At 49.0% G+C, this 12,468-nt stretch overlaps 1 protein-coding gene across 1 annotated transcript in view; it reads right to left on the bottom strand.

The window, feature by feature from the left end:
• The window catches only part of Myh11 (myosin heavy chain 11), a 105,772-nt gene that overhangs the window by 17,346 nt on the left and 75,958 nt on the right, over nucleotides 1–12,468 (bottom strand). The window contains 11 exon segments of the mRNA XM_051168257.1: nucleotides 844–988; nucleotides 1,502–1,714; nucleotides 2,228–2,399; nucleotides 3,948–4,071; nucleotides 4,692–4,829; nucleotides 5,696–5,902; nucleotides 6,022–6,153; nucleotides 8,131–8,239; nucleotides 10,383–10,543; nucleotides 10,676–10,745; nucleotides 10,827–10,948. Coding sequence (XP_051024214.1) covers nucleotides 844–988; nucleotides 1,502–1,714; nucleotides 2,228–2,399; nucleotides 3,948–4,071; nucleotides 4,692–4,829; nucleotides 5,696–5,902; nucleotides 6,022–6,153; nucleotides 8,131–8,239; nucleotides 10,383–10,543; nucleotides 10,676–10,745; nucleotides 10,827–10,948 — 1,593 coding nt within the window.

The following is a 12,468-nucleotide window of genomic DNA, read 5'->3' as shown; positions in this document are numbered from 1 at the left end:
TTTCTCTACATCTGAGAGGCAGGAATCTCAGGGCTCCTTGGGTTCTAGGCTATTTGAGTTTGTGTGTTAAGAAGCGCCTTGGGATTCTCGCACGGGAGAATAGCAAAATAAAAGGATACAGAGGGTCCTAGAAATCTACAAGTAGAACAATATGATAGGCAGATTTGGGCCCAGGGGTCCCGCTCAAAGTAAGGCACCAGCCAAGGACAATACAGGAGGTAAACTTTAAACCCCTTCCCAGATCTAGCCAATGGTCAGAATATTCTCCACAGTTGAGTGGAGAGTGTGATATGACTTTCTCACGTACTATGGTGCCTCACATTTGACCATGTCCCCTGGAGGGGGAGACCTGGTGGCACTCAGAGGAAGGACAGCAGGTAGCCAAGAAGAGACTTGATACCCTATGAGAATATACAGGGGGAGGTAATCCCCCTCAGGAACAGTCATAGGGGAGGGGAATAATGGGAAAACGGGGGGGGGGGGAGAGGGGGAGGGGAGGAGGAATGGGAGGATACAAGGGATGGGATAAACATTGAGATGTAACAAAAAAAAATTAATTAAAAAAAAAAAAGAAAGAAAAAAAAAAAAAAGAAGCGCCTTGGGCCTGGGACCATAGGACTCAAACTGAACAAGGGTTTCCTGCTGCATTTTATCAAGTGCCTTGGTGTACTGACCAACACTCCGGCTATGACCCATCTCATGAAGTCTGGGGTAGGAACTTTTACTTGTAACACACAGAAAATTCTAGGGTCTTGGAACATTTCAACGTCCAAAGTTCTAGACAAGAGTGGGTGAAGTCTGCCGTCGTGATGCGGTTTCAGGGGGTATCTCCTGAGCACGCACCCTTTTGAACTGCTCCAGCTGCTCCGTGAGCTCCTCCACTGCTTGCGTGTGCTTCTGCCTCATCTCCTGGACCTGGGCCTCATGGGACCGCGTCTCCTCATCCAGCGCCTTCTTCAGTACTGTCACCTCCTGTTCCCTCTTGGCTCTAGGGGAAAAGAGCACAGTGGGGGACGCTCAGGCAGGAGCCAGAGGGTTGCCTTGACAAACTATGCAAGGCCACACGAGGACTGCTGGCCCGGAGTGGAAGCCGTCCTTTTGTTGTTGCAGGAACCAGAGTGACTTGCCGAAGCTCTCTAGCCCTGTGTATCGCCTCAGCTCTGAAACAAGGAGAATGCTACCTGCTCCCAGACCTTCTTAAGGCTGGCACACCAGAATACAAAAGGTGAACAAGAGTTTTTTTTTTTTTTTTTTTTTTTTTTAATTTAACATAAAACGCACCCATGCACATAAGCAGACAGAGGAAAAAGTTACTTAAAAACCCTAACTCTGGATAGCACTGGAGAGAATGTCCTTTCTGATTTCTGTTCTATCCTTTTTAAGCATTCTTCAGCTCTGCACTGCTACTCTCCTGCAGATAGAATTAAACAGACTCATATTGTAGACACCGCCAGGACGGCCATGGATTTCAGGTCTGCTTGCGGGCAGTGGCCTCCGGCACCTGAGCTCCTGTTGGGTGGCTGTGCTGTCCAGCGTGTCCTCCAGCTCTGTCTTTAGTGCCTCCAGCTCCTCCCCCAGGTCTCGCTTCTGCTTCTCAGCCTTGTTCCTGGCAGCCCGCTCTGAATCCAGGTCCTCCTGTAGGTCTGAGACATGGCCCTCCAGCTCGCGGATCTTCTTCAGGGCGTTGTTTTTCAGGGCGATCTCCTCATCAAGTCTGCCCAGGAAAAAACACCCAGGATTGAGACTCCACACACAGGGTTACCCAGTGCCACCAAAAACTATTCTGGGACTGGCTGCCTGTGTCCCAAGTGTAGGAGGCTCGTTCAGTCACATGGGAATGGTACCTAGTCACCTGGAATGCCACAGTGATTCTTTGCTTTTCCATTAGGAGCCAACCTCCACCCGAATCCCCCAATATCCTGGGCATTGTTTTGGCTCTGATCATGCAGAACTGGCATTCAGATGAGGAATTCTGGGTGCCCTAGATGCTGCAGTCCCATTGGGGTGGGGGCACTGAAGGGAGAATGAGTTTGGAAGGAAGAGAAGTGCAATGTGAGGTCTAGGGCGATAGCACAGCTGGAAAGCTTGCAGAAGACCTGGTATGAGACGAGACATTGATGCCAAGGGCCTGTGACCATCTGGAAAAGCAGAGGGCCTCTGGACACACGTAGACAGACAGACAGACAGACAGACAGACAGACAGACAGACTCCCACATGCCACTGCACCTGGCTAGGGCTGCCTGCAGCTCCTCTTCTTTCTTTGCCAGCTGCATCTTGAGCTCTGCGATCTGTGCCTGCAGGTCAGCGATCTGCTCGTGGAAGTCACTGGCTTCACCCTCCAGCTTCCTCTTCAGCTTTTCCAGCTCCTGCCGGCCCTTCTCCTCCTTCTTGAGCCTCACTGCAGTAGAGCCAGGGCTACCTCAGTGCGGGGAGGTGCCAGGAGGGGGCCTGTGCCTCCCCGCCTGGGCGCTGCACACGCAGCAGCCCGAGAGCCTGCTCCAGGACAGGGAACGTTAAGTCTGGGGAAATGCGCTTTTCCCACCAGGGCGTGCTGCGCATAGTGTGGAGCACAGGCAGTCTCTTTCCCAGGATAACCTGTCTTCCTAATGGTTCCGTTCTGATTTTTCAGGCTTACTTGATTTCTTAAAATGATTTATTTTATCTGAACAGTGGGGGGGGGGGCATGTCTGAGATCGTGTGAGCACGCGTGTGAGGGAGTCTTTGGAGGCCAGGAGTGGCTGTTGGAGACTGTGCAGCTGGAGTCCCAGCCATTTCTGAGCCATTTAATGTGGGTGCTGGGATCCAGACTCTGCTCCTCATGATTGAGCAGAAAGTGTTCTCTCCTGCTGGATCATCTGTCCAGCCCGATGTATTAGTGTTTAAAGGAACAATGCAGAACAGTGGGCTTTGTGAGAGCATGTTCACAGACACACATGATGGCACTGTGTCCCTTGTCCCTCTTCCCTCCTCCTCCTGGTTGTCTGTCTTTACTCAAACAGTCCCTCTTTCTGCTCTCACGGTATTCCTTTTATTTTTTTAAAATCTGATTCCACATGAACGAAAAGGTGTTGTCCTTTCCCCCTTTCTCTCTCTATTGCCCGGCCACCTGCCCGACCTTAACACCCCTTTCTTTGCATGTGCCCCTTCAACTTTCATGTCCTGTGTACATGCACTTGTTTAAAATCTAGATCCTGGGCTGTTGACAGTTCTTGTCTTGCATTCACAAGACCTTGGGATGAACCCCCAGCCCTGCATGAGCTCTGCGTGGTGGCACACCTGTAATACCAGCGTTATGCATCAGGAGGGTCAGGAGCGCACAGCTAGCTTTGGCTACATAGTCAGTCTCAGGCCAGCCTAGGCTACATGAGACTCTGTCTCTAAAAATAAAGTAAAATAGGGCCAACCGGATGACTCAGCAGCCTAACAACCTAAGTTCAATCCCTAGGATCTTCACAGCAGAAGGAGAGAACCAACTCTACAAAGTTGTCTTGTGACTTCCATGTGCATGCTGTGACATGCATCACCATACACACACACACACACACACACACACACTCATGTATGCACACATACACTCATGCACACCCCCACCACATATGCACACATAGATAATCCCATCACACATACTTGCTACATACACACAACAAACACACATGCACATACATGCACACATACACACACCACACATGTACATATCACATACATATACACACATGGATATTACACACACCATATATACACACACCACACACGTACACACCATATATATACACACACATACTCAATAGTAAATGCAGTTTTAAAGAAAATGGAAAATAAAATAATAAAAGCATATAAACAAAATATTACAATCTAGATTCTACCTATGAGAGAAAATGTCGTATGTGTCTTTTGAGCCCAGCTCGCTTCACTTAACTGGCCTCTGATTGCACCATCTCCCACTCACCCTCCAGCTCTGAGATCATGGATTCGTGCTTGCTCTTCAGCTTTGTGAGGTTTTTTGCCTTTTCTTCCTCTTCGGCTAAGTTGGTTGTCAAGTCGCTGACCCTCTCTTCAAGGAGTTTTCGCTCCTTTGGGGGCAAGGGAAAACCAGCACCGCAGTGCTTTTATTTCTAGCAGCTTCTATATGAACAATGTAAAGAGAGCCCCCATTCCGATCACCAGCCCCGGGAGTTCTGGATGGTGGAAGTCCTTTAGGAATCACCCATGCTGTCTACTTCTGGCCTCACGCCGGTGTGTCCTGTACACTCAGGTCCAGCCAAGGGACCTTCCCACTCCTGCCTCATGACAGCTGGTCTCTGCCTCAGCTCCCTTGCTCTTCAGGTCAGTGTCCTGTTCCCAAGACTCCTCAATCTACTCTCATGCCCCCTCCTCCAGAAAGAACCCTTAGACATCTTCCCACATTCCCTCCTGTTCCACTCCTAACAGGGGGAGCCTCTTCAAACCCTGGCACAATGGGAACGGTTACTGTGGTCCCACCAGAGGGTAAGCCCCAGGACAGGGCACTGGCCTCCTGCTCCACAGAGGCCCAGCGCACAGAGGGCCTAGCTGATGTGTGGCGGGTTTGTGATGACTGAAGTGACCGCTTGTCCTCCATTCTCACAGGCTGCCGCCGCCATGGGCATCTGACGTGTGACGTCACAGCATCTGATGTGTGACGTCGCTGGCGAGCCTGGCACATCTAACTCACCTTTGAAAGCTTGTTGTTCTGGTCATCCATGACCAAGATGTCATCCTCCAGTTTCTTGATCTTGGCCTCAGCCGTGACCTTCTCTAGCTGCAGCTTCTGTCTGGCAGCCTCCTCCTCTTCCAGCTGCTCCTCCAGGTCCTGTGTTGGGGGGAGAAGACAGGGATCACAGCTCTGCGGGAACAGCCACTGGAGGAGATGGGGAGCTAGCCAGTATGGAGGCTGGGGTGAGGACACTACGCTTGGCTGTCTCCTTCAGAAGGAGGAGATGGGAGCCATGTATGCTGCGCGTGTTTACTGGAGTGTGGGTACCATACCCAGATGTTCTCTGATGCCCATTCCTTCTGGAGGCAGGGGAATTAAGCCCTGGAGTGTGGGAGGCTAAGACTTCGTAATGCAATTGGAAGGGAGGAGTAGATTGTAACCTCAGAGGCTTAGCATGTGGAAGGCAGCTGGCTTCCTCTCCCTCCTCCTGGGGGGAGCCCACAGCCATGATAAGAGGAAGCCCCAGAAGCCTCATCAAGTGGCTGAGAAACTGGCACATTCTGCTAACAGTCATATGAACAAGCCACAAAGAATTCCATCTTCTAGCCAGGTTGAGCCTTCAAGTGACTGGCCCTGGTGGGAATCTTGATTGCTGACCTCATGAGAGGCCATAAGCCAGAACCTCTCACTAAGCCCCTCTCTCCCCAGTTGCTGACTACTAAGATAAATATGGATTGTTTGACATATAAATGTAGTTACAGTGCGATAGCCCGCACAATTATCCTTTAAATAAAGTTGCTAACAAGAAGGGGGTCAGCATCCGGGAGACAAGGCAGCGGACAGAGCAGGCTCTGGAGACTTTTACTCAGTTCCTGCCCTAGCTTTGTGGTGTGGGACAGATGGCCATTGTTTGCTAAGCCTCACTTTCTGTGTTCCAGCGTCAGGACCGTGTGTCATCGCATGCCCTCACCGAGGGTCTAGCTAGTCTGTTCCCGCCACAAGCTGCCCCTGCAATGTATTACCAGCATCTGTTGCGCCATCTTCTTCCTCTCAGCCTGCAGTTGCTGGCTCCGGTCCTCCTCTTCCTCCAGGCGGGCCTCCATCTCGTGCAGGATCTCCTCTAGTTCCTGCTTCTTGGCTGCCAGCCGGACCCGCATCTCCTCGGCCTCAGCGTACAGCTCTGTCTCTGCCTGCAGCTGCTCCTGCAGCAGGGTCTTCTCCTCGGCCAGCTGCATGCAGGGTGAGGATGCGGGGTGAGGCGGTGGCCGCGAGAGGACCCTCGTCTCGCTGCGGGCCGAGCCCCCAGCCGTGCGCGCTGACCCCACGGCCACTGCGCACTCGCCCACACCTGCGTGTGCTTGTGCTCCAGCTCCTTCAGCTCGCTCTCAGCCTTCTGCTGCCGCTCTCTGATCTTCTGCATCTCCTCTTCCTTGGCCTGCATCTCCTCCTCCTGCCGGGTCACCTGGAGCAGCGGCTTCACCTGCAGACATGTACACAGCCGTCATTGGTGCTGTTGGCTAAAGGGAGCCATTTTCATCAAATATTGAGTTCACAGGTGATTTTACCAACACCCATCTAGGCGACACTGGACAATATCAGGGGGTATAATTGGCTATTGAAACTGGGATTCTACTGGCATCCATAGGTAGAGGCCAGAGATACGGCTTATGTCCTAGAACAATTTCTAGGAACATCGTCCACAAGACAGAATTGTTGAGTCCAAACTCCTAGCATGGCAAAGGCAAGGGACCTCTCATTTTTTGTTTGTTGTTTGGTTATTTGCGGGTTTTTTTTTTTTTTTTTTTTTTTTTTTAGTGCTGGGTATTCCCTGAGCTGTGTGCTTTATCACTGAGCTATACCCTGACTCCATGGGCCTTTCATTAGATCAGTTTATGAACAAAATGAAAAATGAAAGGAGAAAGAAACAAGGGAGTTGGAGATAGTTATTCATCTTTGCAAGGAAAACAGAGAAAAATCCCCCACCACTGTTTCCCTGTCATAGTCACTGTCAGGATAGTGCATTCTGTTCCAGTAATTTTTCCTGCTTAAAAATAGTCTTGACGCTAGGCCTGGTGGCACACGCCTGTAATCTCAGCAACTAGGGAGGCGGAGGCAGCAGATCACTGTGAGTTTGAGGCCAGCCTAGTCTGCAAAGTGAGTCCAGGTCATCCAAGGCTACACAGAAACACCCTGTCTCAAAAGACCAATGAATGAATGAAGGAAGGAAGGAAGGAAGGAAGGAATGAAGGAAGGAAGGAAGGTTGGCCATGGTGGCTCATGCTTCTAGTCACAGCACTTGGGGGACAGAAGCAGGAGGATCTATGTGGGTTTAAGGTCAGCCTGGTTTACATAGAGAGTTCCAGACCAGCAAGAGCCACATAGAGAGACACTGTCTCAAAGAAGAGAACAAAAAGGCAAGTGTTGAACTGAATGCCTAGTTTTATATTGTTTTCCTCATTTAAAATCACAAGGTTTTCCTAGCTCATGCTGTTTGTCAGTCTTGGAGAGGCATTGTTTTTACTAGGTGATTGTCTACCACTATCTCCACCAACAGGGGATCCAATGAGGCAGCTGAGGAAAAAGTGCTGCCACTGTCAGAGAGGCTGTGGGGGGACGTCCTGCATTCCTGCCTCTCTTGTTGGAAGATGGTTTCCTCAGCATAGTTCCCTTGAATGTGAATTCATGGGAACATTTACAGAGAGCAGCCTTACCTCAGGCTTCTTCCCCACTTGTGTGGCACCCAGAGCCTCTGCCCATGGACCCCATGGTTCCCTTTGCACACCTAGCAGCTGTTGTCATTATCTGTTTCTGCAACTGTTTGTTATCATCTGGCATAGCTGTGAAGCCAGAGACCATGGTGCCAACTAGCACACACCTAGCATACAGCAGATACTCAATAAATACTTTCTTGGGGGAAAGAATGTATTCACCCAAGGGCATAAAAGGGAATATATAAGTTTACAGCCAGCAAACACGTCTTTCTGTAGCCAGTGATGCTGCCGAGGCCCTACAAGCTGCAAGGAATAAAATGAACTACCTAGTCAAGCAACAAGTGTGGGCTTCCTGCTTAATCATTCTGAGTGAAAGCACCAATCCTAAGAGCCACAGGACTCATTTCACATCTTGAAATGATGAAGATACACAAAAGGAGGGCAGAAGAGAGACTGTCAGGGGGCCTCAGAGAGAAGTGGGTTTGCTACACTAGTGCCATAAAATAGATTCTTGAGGTGACAGAAAACTTTGGTCTCCCTTATGACACGGCTATAACCTACAAGCCAAAGGGGAGGACATTTATATACATGGGAAGACTTTTGCATGTGAGGTCTGGAATCAGACCCAAGTTCCAGAGTCACTTTGGACCACCTCCACTCACACATCTGGATCCCAGTAGGGATTGGGGTTGTGGAACTGGAGGAGATCAGGTGGCTTCTGGGAAGATGTAGGGCCAATCACTCACTTTAGTGAAGAGCCTCCACCATTGCCAGTTGCGGAGCTTGAGGTAGGCAGCACAATTCCTCTGGATCACCTTCATGGCTGTCAGCTGTTGCTGCCTCTTGGTGAAGGCCCTGGGAGAGTGAGGCAGGGAGCCGTGAGGAGGTTCCCTCACGGTTCACAACACCACTCCCTGCATAGGATTTCCCCCCAATGGCTCCATCTAGATATTTCTGAGCATCAGCACCAGCATGTCATCTAGAAACCAAGCCACTTTGTCTGAATCCCAGAGCCTTTCTCAGTAGACAGGGGAAACTCCAGGTTCATGAATACCTCAGAATCAATGCTAGAAATGATATCTGGGGGAAAGTTCTCTGCTGTTTCTATAGGGACCCTTCCCACTCCTAGTTGTGCCAGTTGGGTTCTGACAGACTTATTCATTCTTTGGTAGTATTTGAGAAATCTCAAACCTTAACACCAAACCAGCACTGTCTTTCTTAAATGCTTCTGGGTTTGAAAACTACAGAATAAAATGGGTGTGATAGCACACACCTTAATCCCAGGACTTGGGAGGCAGAGGCAGGCAGATCTCTGTGACTTTGAGACCAGCCTTGTCAATAGAATGAGTTTCAGGATAGCCAGGGCTACACAGAGAGACCCTGTCTCAAAAACTAACTAACTAACTAACTTAAAGAAAGGGGGGGGGCAGACAGACAGACTATAGAATGGAGACTACAAACTCATTCTCCATGGTGGCTGCCACATTGGCTGTGGGTACATTTAAGAATACCAACTATAGGCTGCACAATAGATGGCTCAGAGGTTAAGAGCACTGTCTGCTCTTCTAATTGGACCCAGGTTCAATTCCCAGCATCCACATGGCAGCTCACAACTGTCTATAATTTCAGTTCCGAGTGATCTGACACCTACATATGAATGCACATAAAATAAAATAAATTATTTTTAAAAAGAATACCAATTATAATTAAGAATACCAATTTTTGGAACAGGAATGATGGCAACAGAGATTTAATCATACAATTTAACAAATAAGGTCTGCTGTTATACTAAGGGCTTCCCAATATCTGGCCTTAACCATACTGAGTCTCTCTGGTAATCAGCTTGACCCAGTCAGGGCTCTGCAGATATGGTGTGGGCTATATTTGATGATAGCACACATTCCAGGCTCAAGCACTCTGAGGGACCTCTCTGGAGTATCTTTCTTTTAGGAACCTGAGTTTTTACCTAGACACCAAGCAGAACAGATCTAAAGCTTTACCTTAGGAATTCTATTTGGACACAGGGTAGATATATAGTCAAATAACCTTTCCTCTAAGACTTTTTTTTTTTTTTTTTTTGAGACAGGGTCTTTCTGTGTTAGCCTTGGCTGTCCTGGACTTGCTTTGTAGACCAGGCTGGTCTCGAATTCACAGCGATCCGCCTGTCTCTGCCTCCTGAGTGCTGGGATTAAAGGCGTGCGCCACTATGCCTGGCACTCTTCTAAGACTTCTGAGATGAAAACCAGCCATACTTTCTGTGCGTTATTTCGCTAACTGCTGTAACACTGTCATGAAGTGATTGCACTCAGGAGAAACCTGAGCATATAAGGTGAGGAATTGAGGCTAAGAACTCAGGTCTACCTCCTACTGGGTTGCTTCATGCAGCCTTAATATGAGGGGTGTGCCTAGTCTAATTGCAACTTGAGATGCCATGTTTGGTTGATCTCCCTGGGAGGCCTGTTCTTTTCTGAAGGGAAATGGAGGAGGAGTGGATGGGGAGGAGGGGAGGCAGTGAGGAGGGAGGGGAAACTGCAGTCGAGATGTAATACATGAGAGAAGAATTTTAAAAGATAAAATAAGGGGGCTGGAGAGATGGCTCAGAGGTTAAGAGCACTGCTTGCTCTTGCAAAAGTCCTGAGTTCAATTCCCAGCAACCACATGTGGCTCACAGCCATCTATAATGAGATCTGGTGCCCTCTTCTGGTGTGCATGCAGGCAAAACACTGTGTACATAATAAATAAATAAATAAATCTTTTTTAAAAAGATAAAATAAGAACCCAGGTCTAAGACTCTCAAGCCCATTGGCTGTCTTTCTCTCCTTCTTGCATCTATAACCAGCATATGCATTTCAACTGGACACATCCTTTTCCTCTCAGGCAGAAGCTGTCGATCTTGGAATCAGAGAATCTCAATACAGTGCTAGGAACCCCCTTCTCTGGAGTTGTGTTTCTACTGTGGATTTGGGGGAAGTTTTAGGACACAGCAAACTGTATTTACTTTCTGGCCAGGTAGCCACGACACATCGCCTGGAAGGCCATGATGACATCTGTAATCTTCAGGTCTCGTTCCTCCTCCAGGTGGGCCAGGACCCCCGTGCGGAAGAAGATTTTGCTCTGTCCAATCCTGTACAGGTTGGGGTCGAGCTCAAGGGCTTTGATCTGAGGAGAGAGGAAGAAGAGGAGCCATTTTCTACTGGCTGTTTAGTCAATGGTGACAAGAGCCATCCCACCCAGATCAGCAACTGGGAGGTCGCAGCCGGATATCTGGGGAGGATCCCGGATTAAACGCACCATGAGAATGCAGGCTTGCTTCCCGTCCATGAAGCCTTTGGGGATGGCGTTCGCTGCCAGGATCTCATAGCTTAAAACACAGGGCAGAAGTCACCCAACACAGCTCCATCAAGGCTTGCTCCCCCTGCCCCACAAAACCCAGCAGGCTCACCGTTGCCGGAACTCTTGGAAGACAATCCTGTTGGGGAAGCCCTGACGGCAGATGCGGATGCCCTCCAACACACCGTTACACCGCAGCTGCTCCAGCACCAGAAATGCATCCAGCTTGCCAGACTGTGGAAATGGAAGAGGCCAGTGACTGCCGGAGCAGCAAGTCTCAAACCTCAGGGGCAGTCTTGGGGCCCTCATGGGGTTTAGCTGAGGAACATGCCCCCTGTTGCCGTCTCTGGGCTCCCACATTTTAGAAACCCCTGTTTGTCCAATAATCTCCATTGTGTTGGTGGTGCTAGCACCCCTGGCTAGAAGCTGGGCTGTTTTCCCTCACTATCCTCTCTCTCACTTCTGGGCCGTCACCACCCTTAGCTCTTACCTCCCAAGTCTCTCCCAGTAAGTTTCCTTTTAAAAACACATGTGGTTTGCATATATACGTGTGTTCTATGAGAACACACGTGTGTGAACATGTACATGTTTAGTGTGTGATAATGGGCATGAGTATGTGATGCATGTGTGTGATGTGTGTATTCACGTGTGTGTGTGCGTGTGCACGCACGTATTTGGAGGCCCAAAGTTGATGTCAGAAATCATTCTCAATCACTCTTCCATCTTACTCATTTATTCAAACTCAGTTCACCAGCATCACTAGTTTCCTAGCTGGATTGTTCTGGGAAATTCCATGTCTCTTTCTTCTGAGATTAAAGTTACAAGTGGGCTACTATGCCCACCTAGCATTTATGTGGCTTTCTGGGCTTCCATCTCGCACTTGCATAGCAAGCACTTTAAATGGTTGAGCCGTCTCCCAGACACCCGGAGCACCTTCTGACTTGGTCATCTCTCCTCAGTCCCGCCTGCTCCTTCTAACTTCTCATTCAATCTAAAATATAATTTTTATCGTGACTTATTGCTTAAACTCCTTCATTGGCTTCCTAGAGACAGGATGCCAATCTCTAGCCATCACAAAAGGAACTCCATAATCTAGGACAGTCCCATCCCTACCTCATGCCATCATGAATCAAAATGAAACAAAGGGGCTGGGAGTGCCTGCCTTGTAAGCATGAGACCCTGAGTTCAGATGCACAGAATCCATGTAAAACGCTGGGCACAATGGCCTGTAATCCTAGAATTGTAAGACAGGAGGCAGAGACAGGAAGAGTGAGAAAGGCTCACCGACCAGCTCATCAACTGTCCTATGTGGTAAAGTTCCAGGCCAGAGAGAAAGCTCTCCACACAGAAGTGGAAGGTACCTAAGGAATGACGCCAGGGCTTGTCTCCTGACTATAGTACACTGTGTATGTTTATCCATAGCCATAGGCATGTACACACACATGCACAGAAACAAAAACAATACAGAGTGACCTAGCTGCAGTTGTCTTACCTAGACTCTTCTCACTTCTATACATTTTCTTACCCCAAGCCCTTGGTCTAAAATGCCTCCAAACACACTCATACCCCACTATGCACTTCACCAAGTTGATACCTACCCATTCTTTATCTATTTATGATACATATGTGGGGGATATGTGTGGGCACACGTCTGACACAGTGCATACATGGAGGTGAGAAGACAGTCAGTTTTTCCTTCTACCATGTGGGTCCCAGGGATGGAACGCAGTACATTAACCTTGGCAGCGAGAGGC

Source organism: Acomys russatus, chromosome 25, assembly GCF_903995435.1.
Source record: "Acomys russatus chromosome 25, mAcoRus1.1, whole genome shotgun sequence".
In the NCBI taxonomy this organism is placed as follows: domain Eukaryota; kingdom Metazoa; phylum Chordata; class Mammalia; order Rodentia; family Muridae; genus Acomys; species Acomys russatus.
This window is presented reverse-complemented; position numbering and strand designations above follow the sequence as displayed.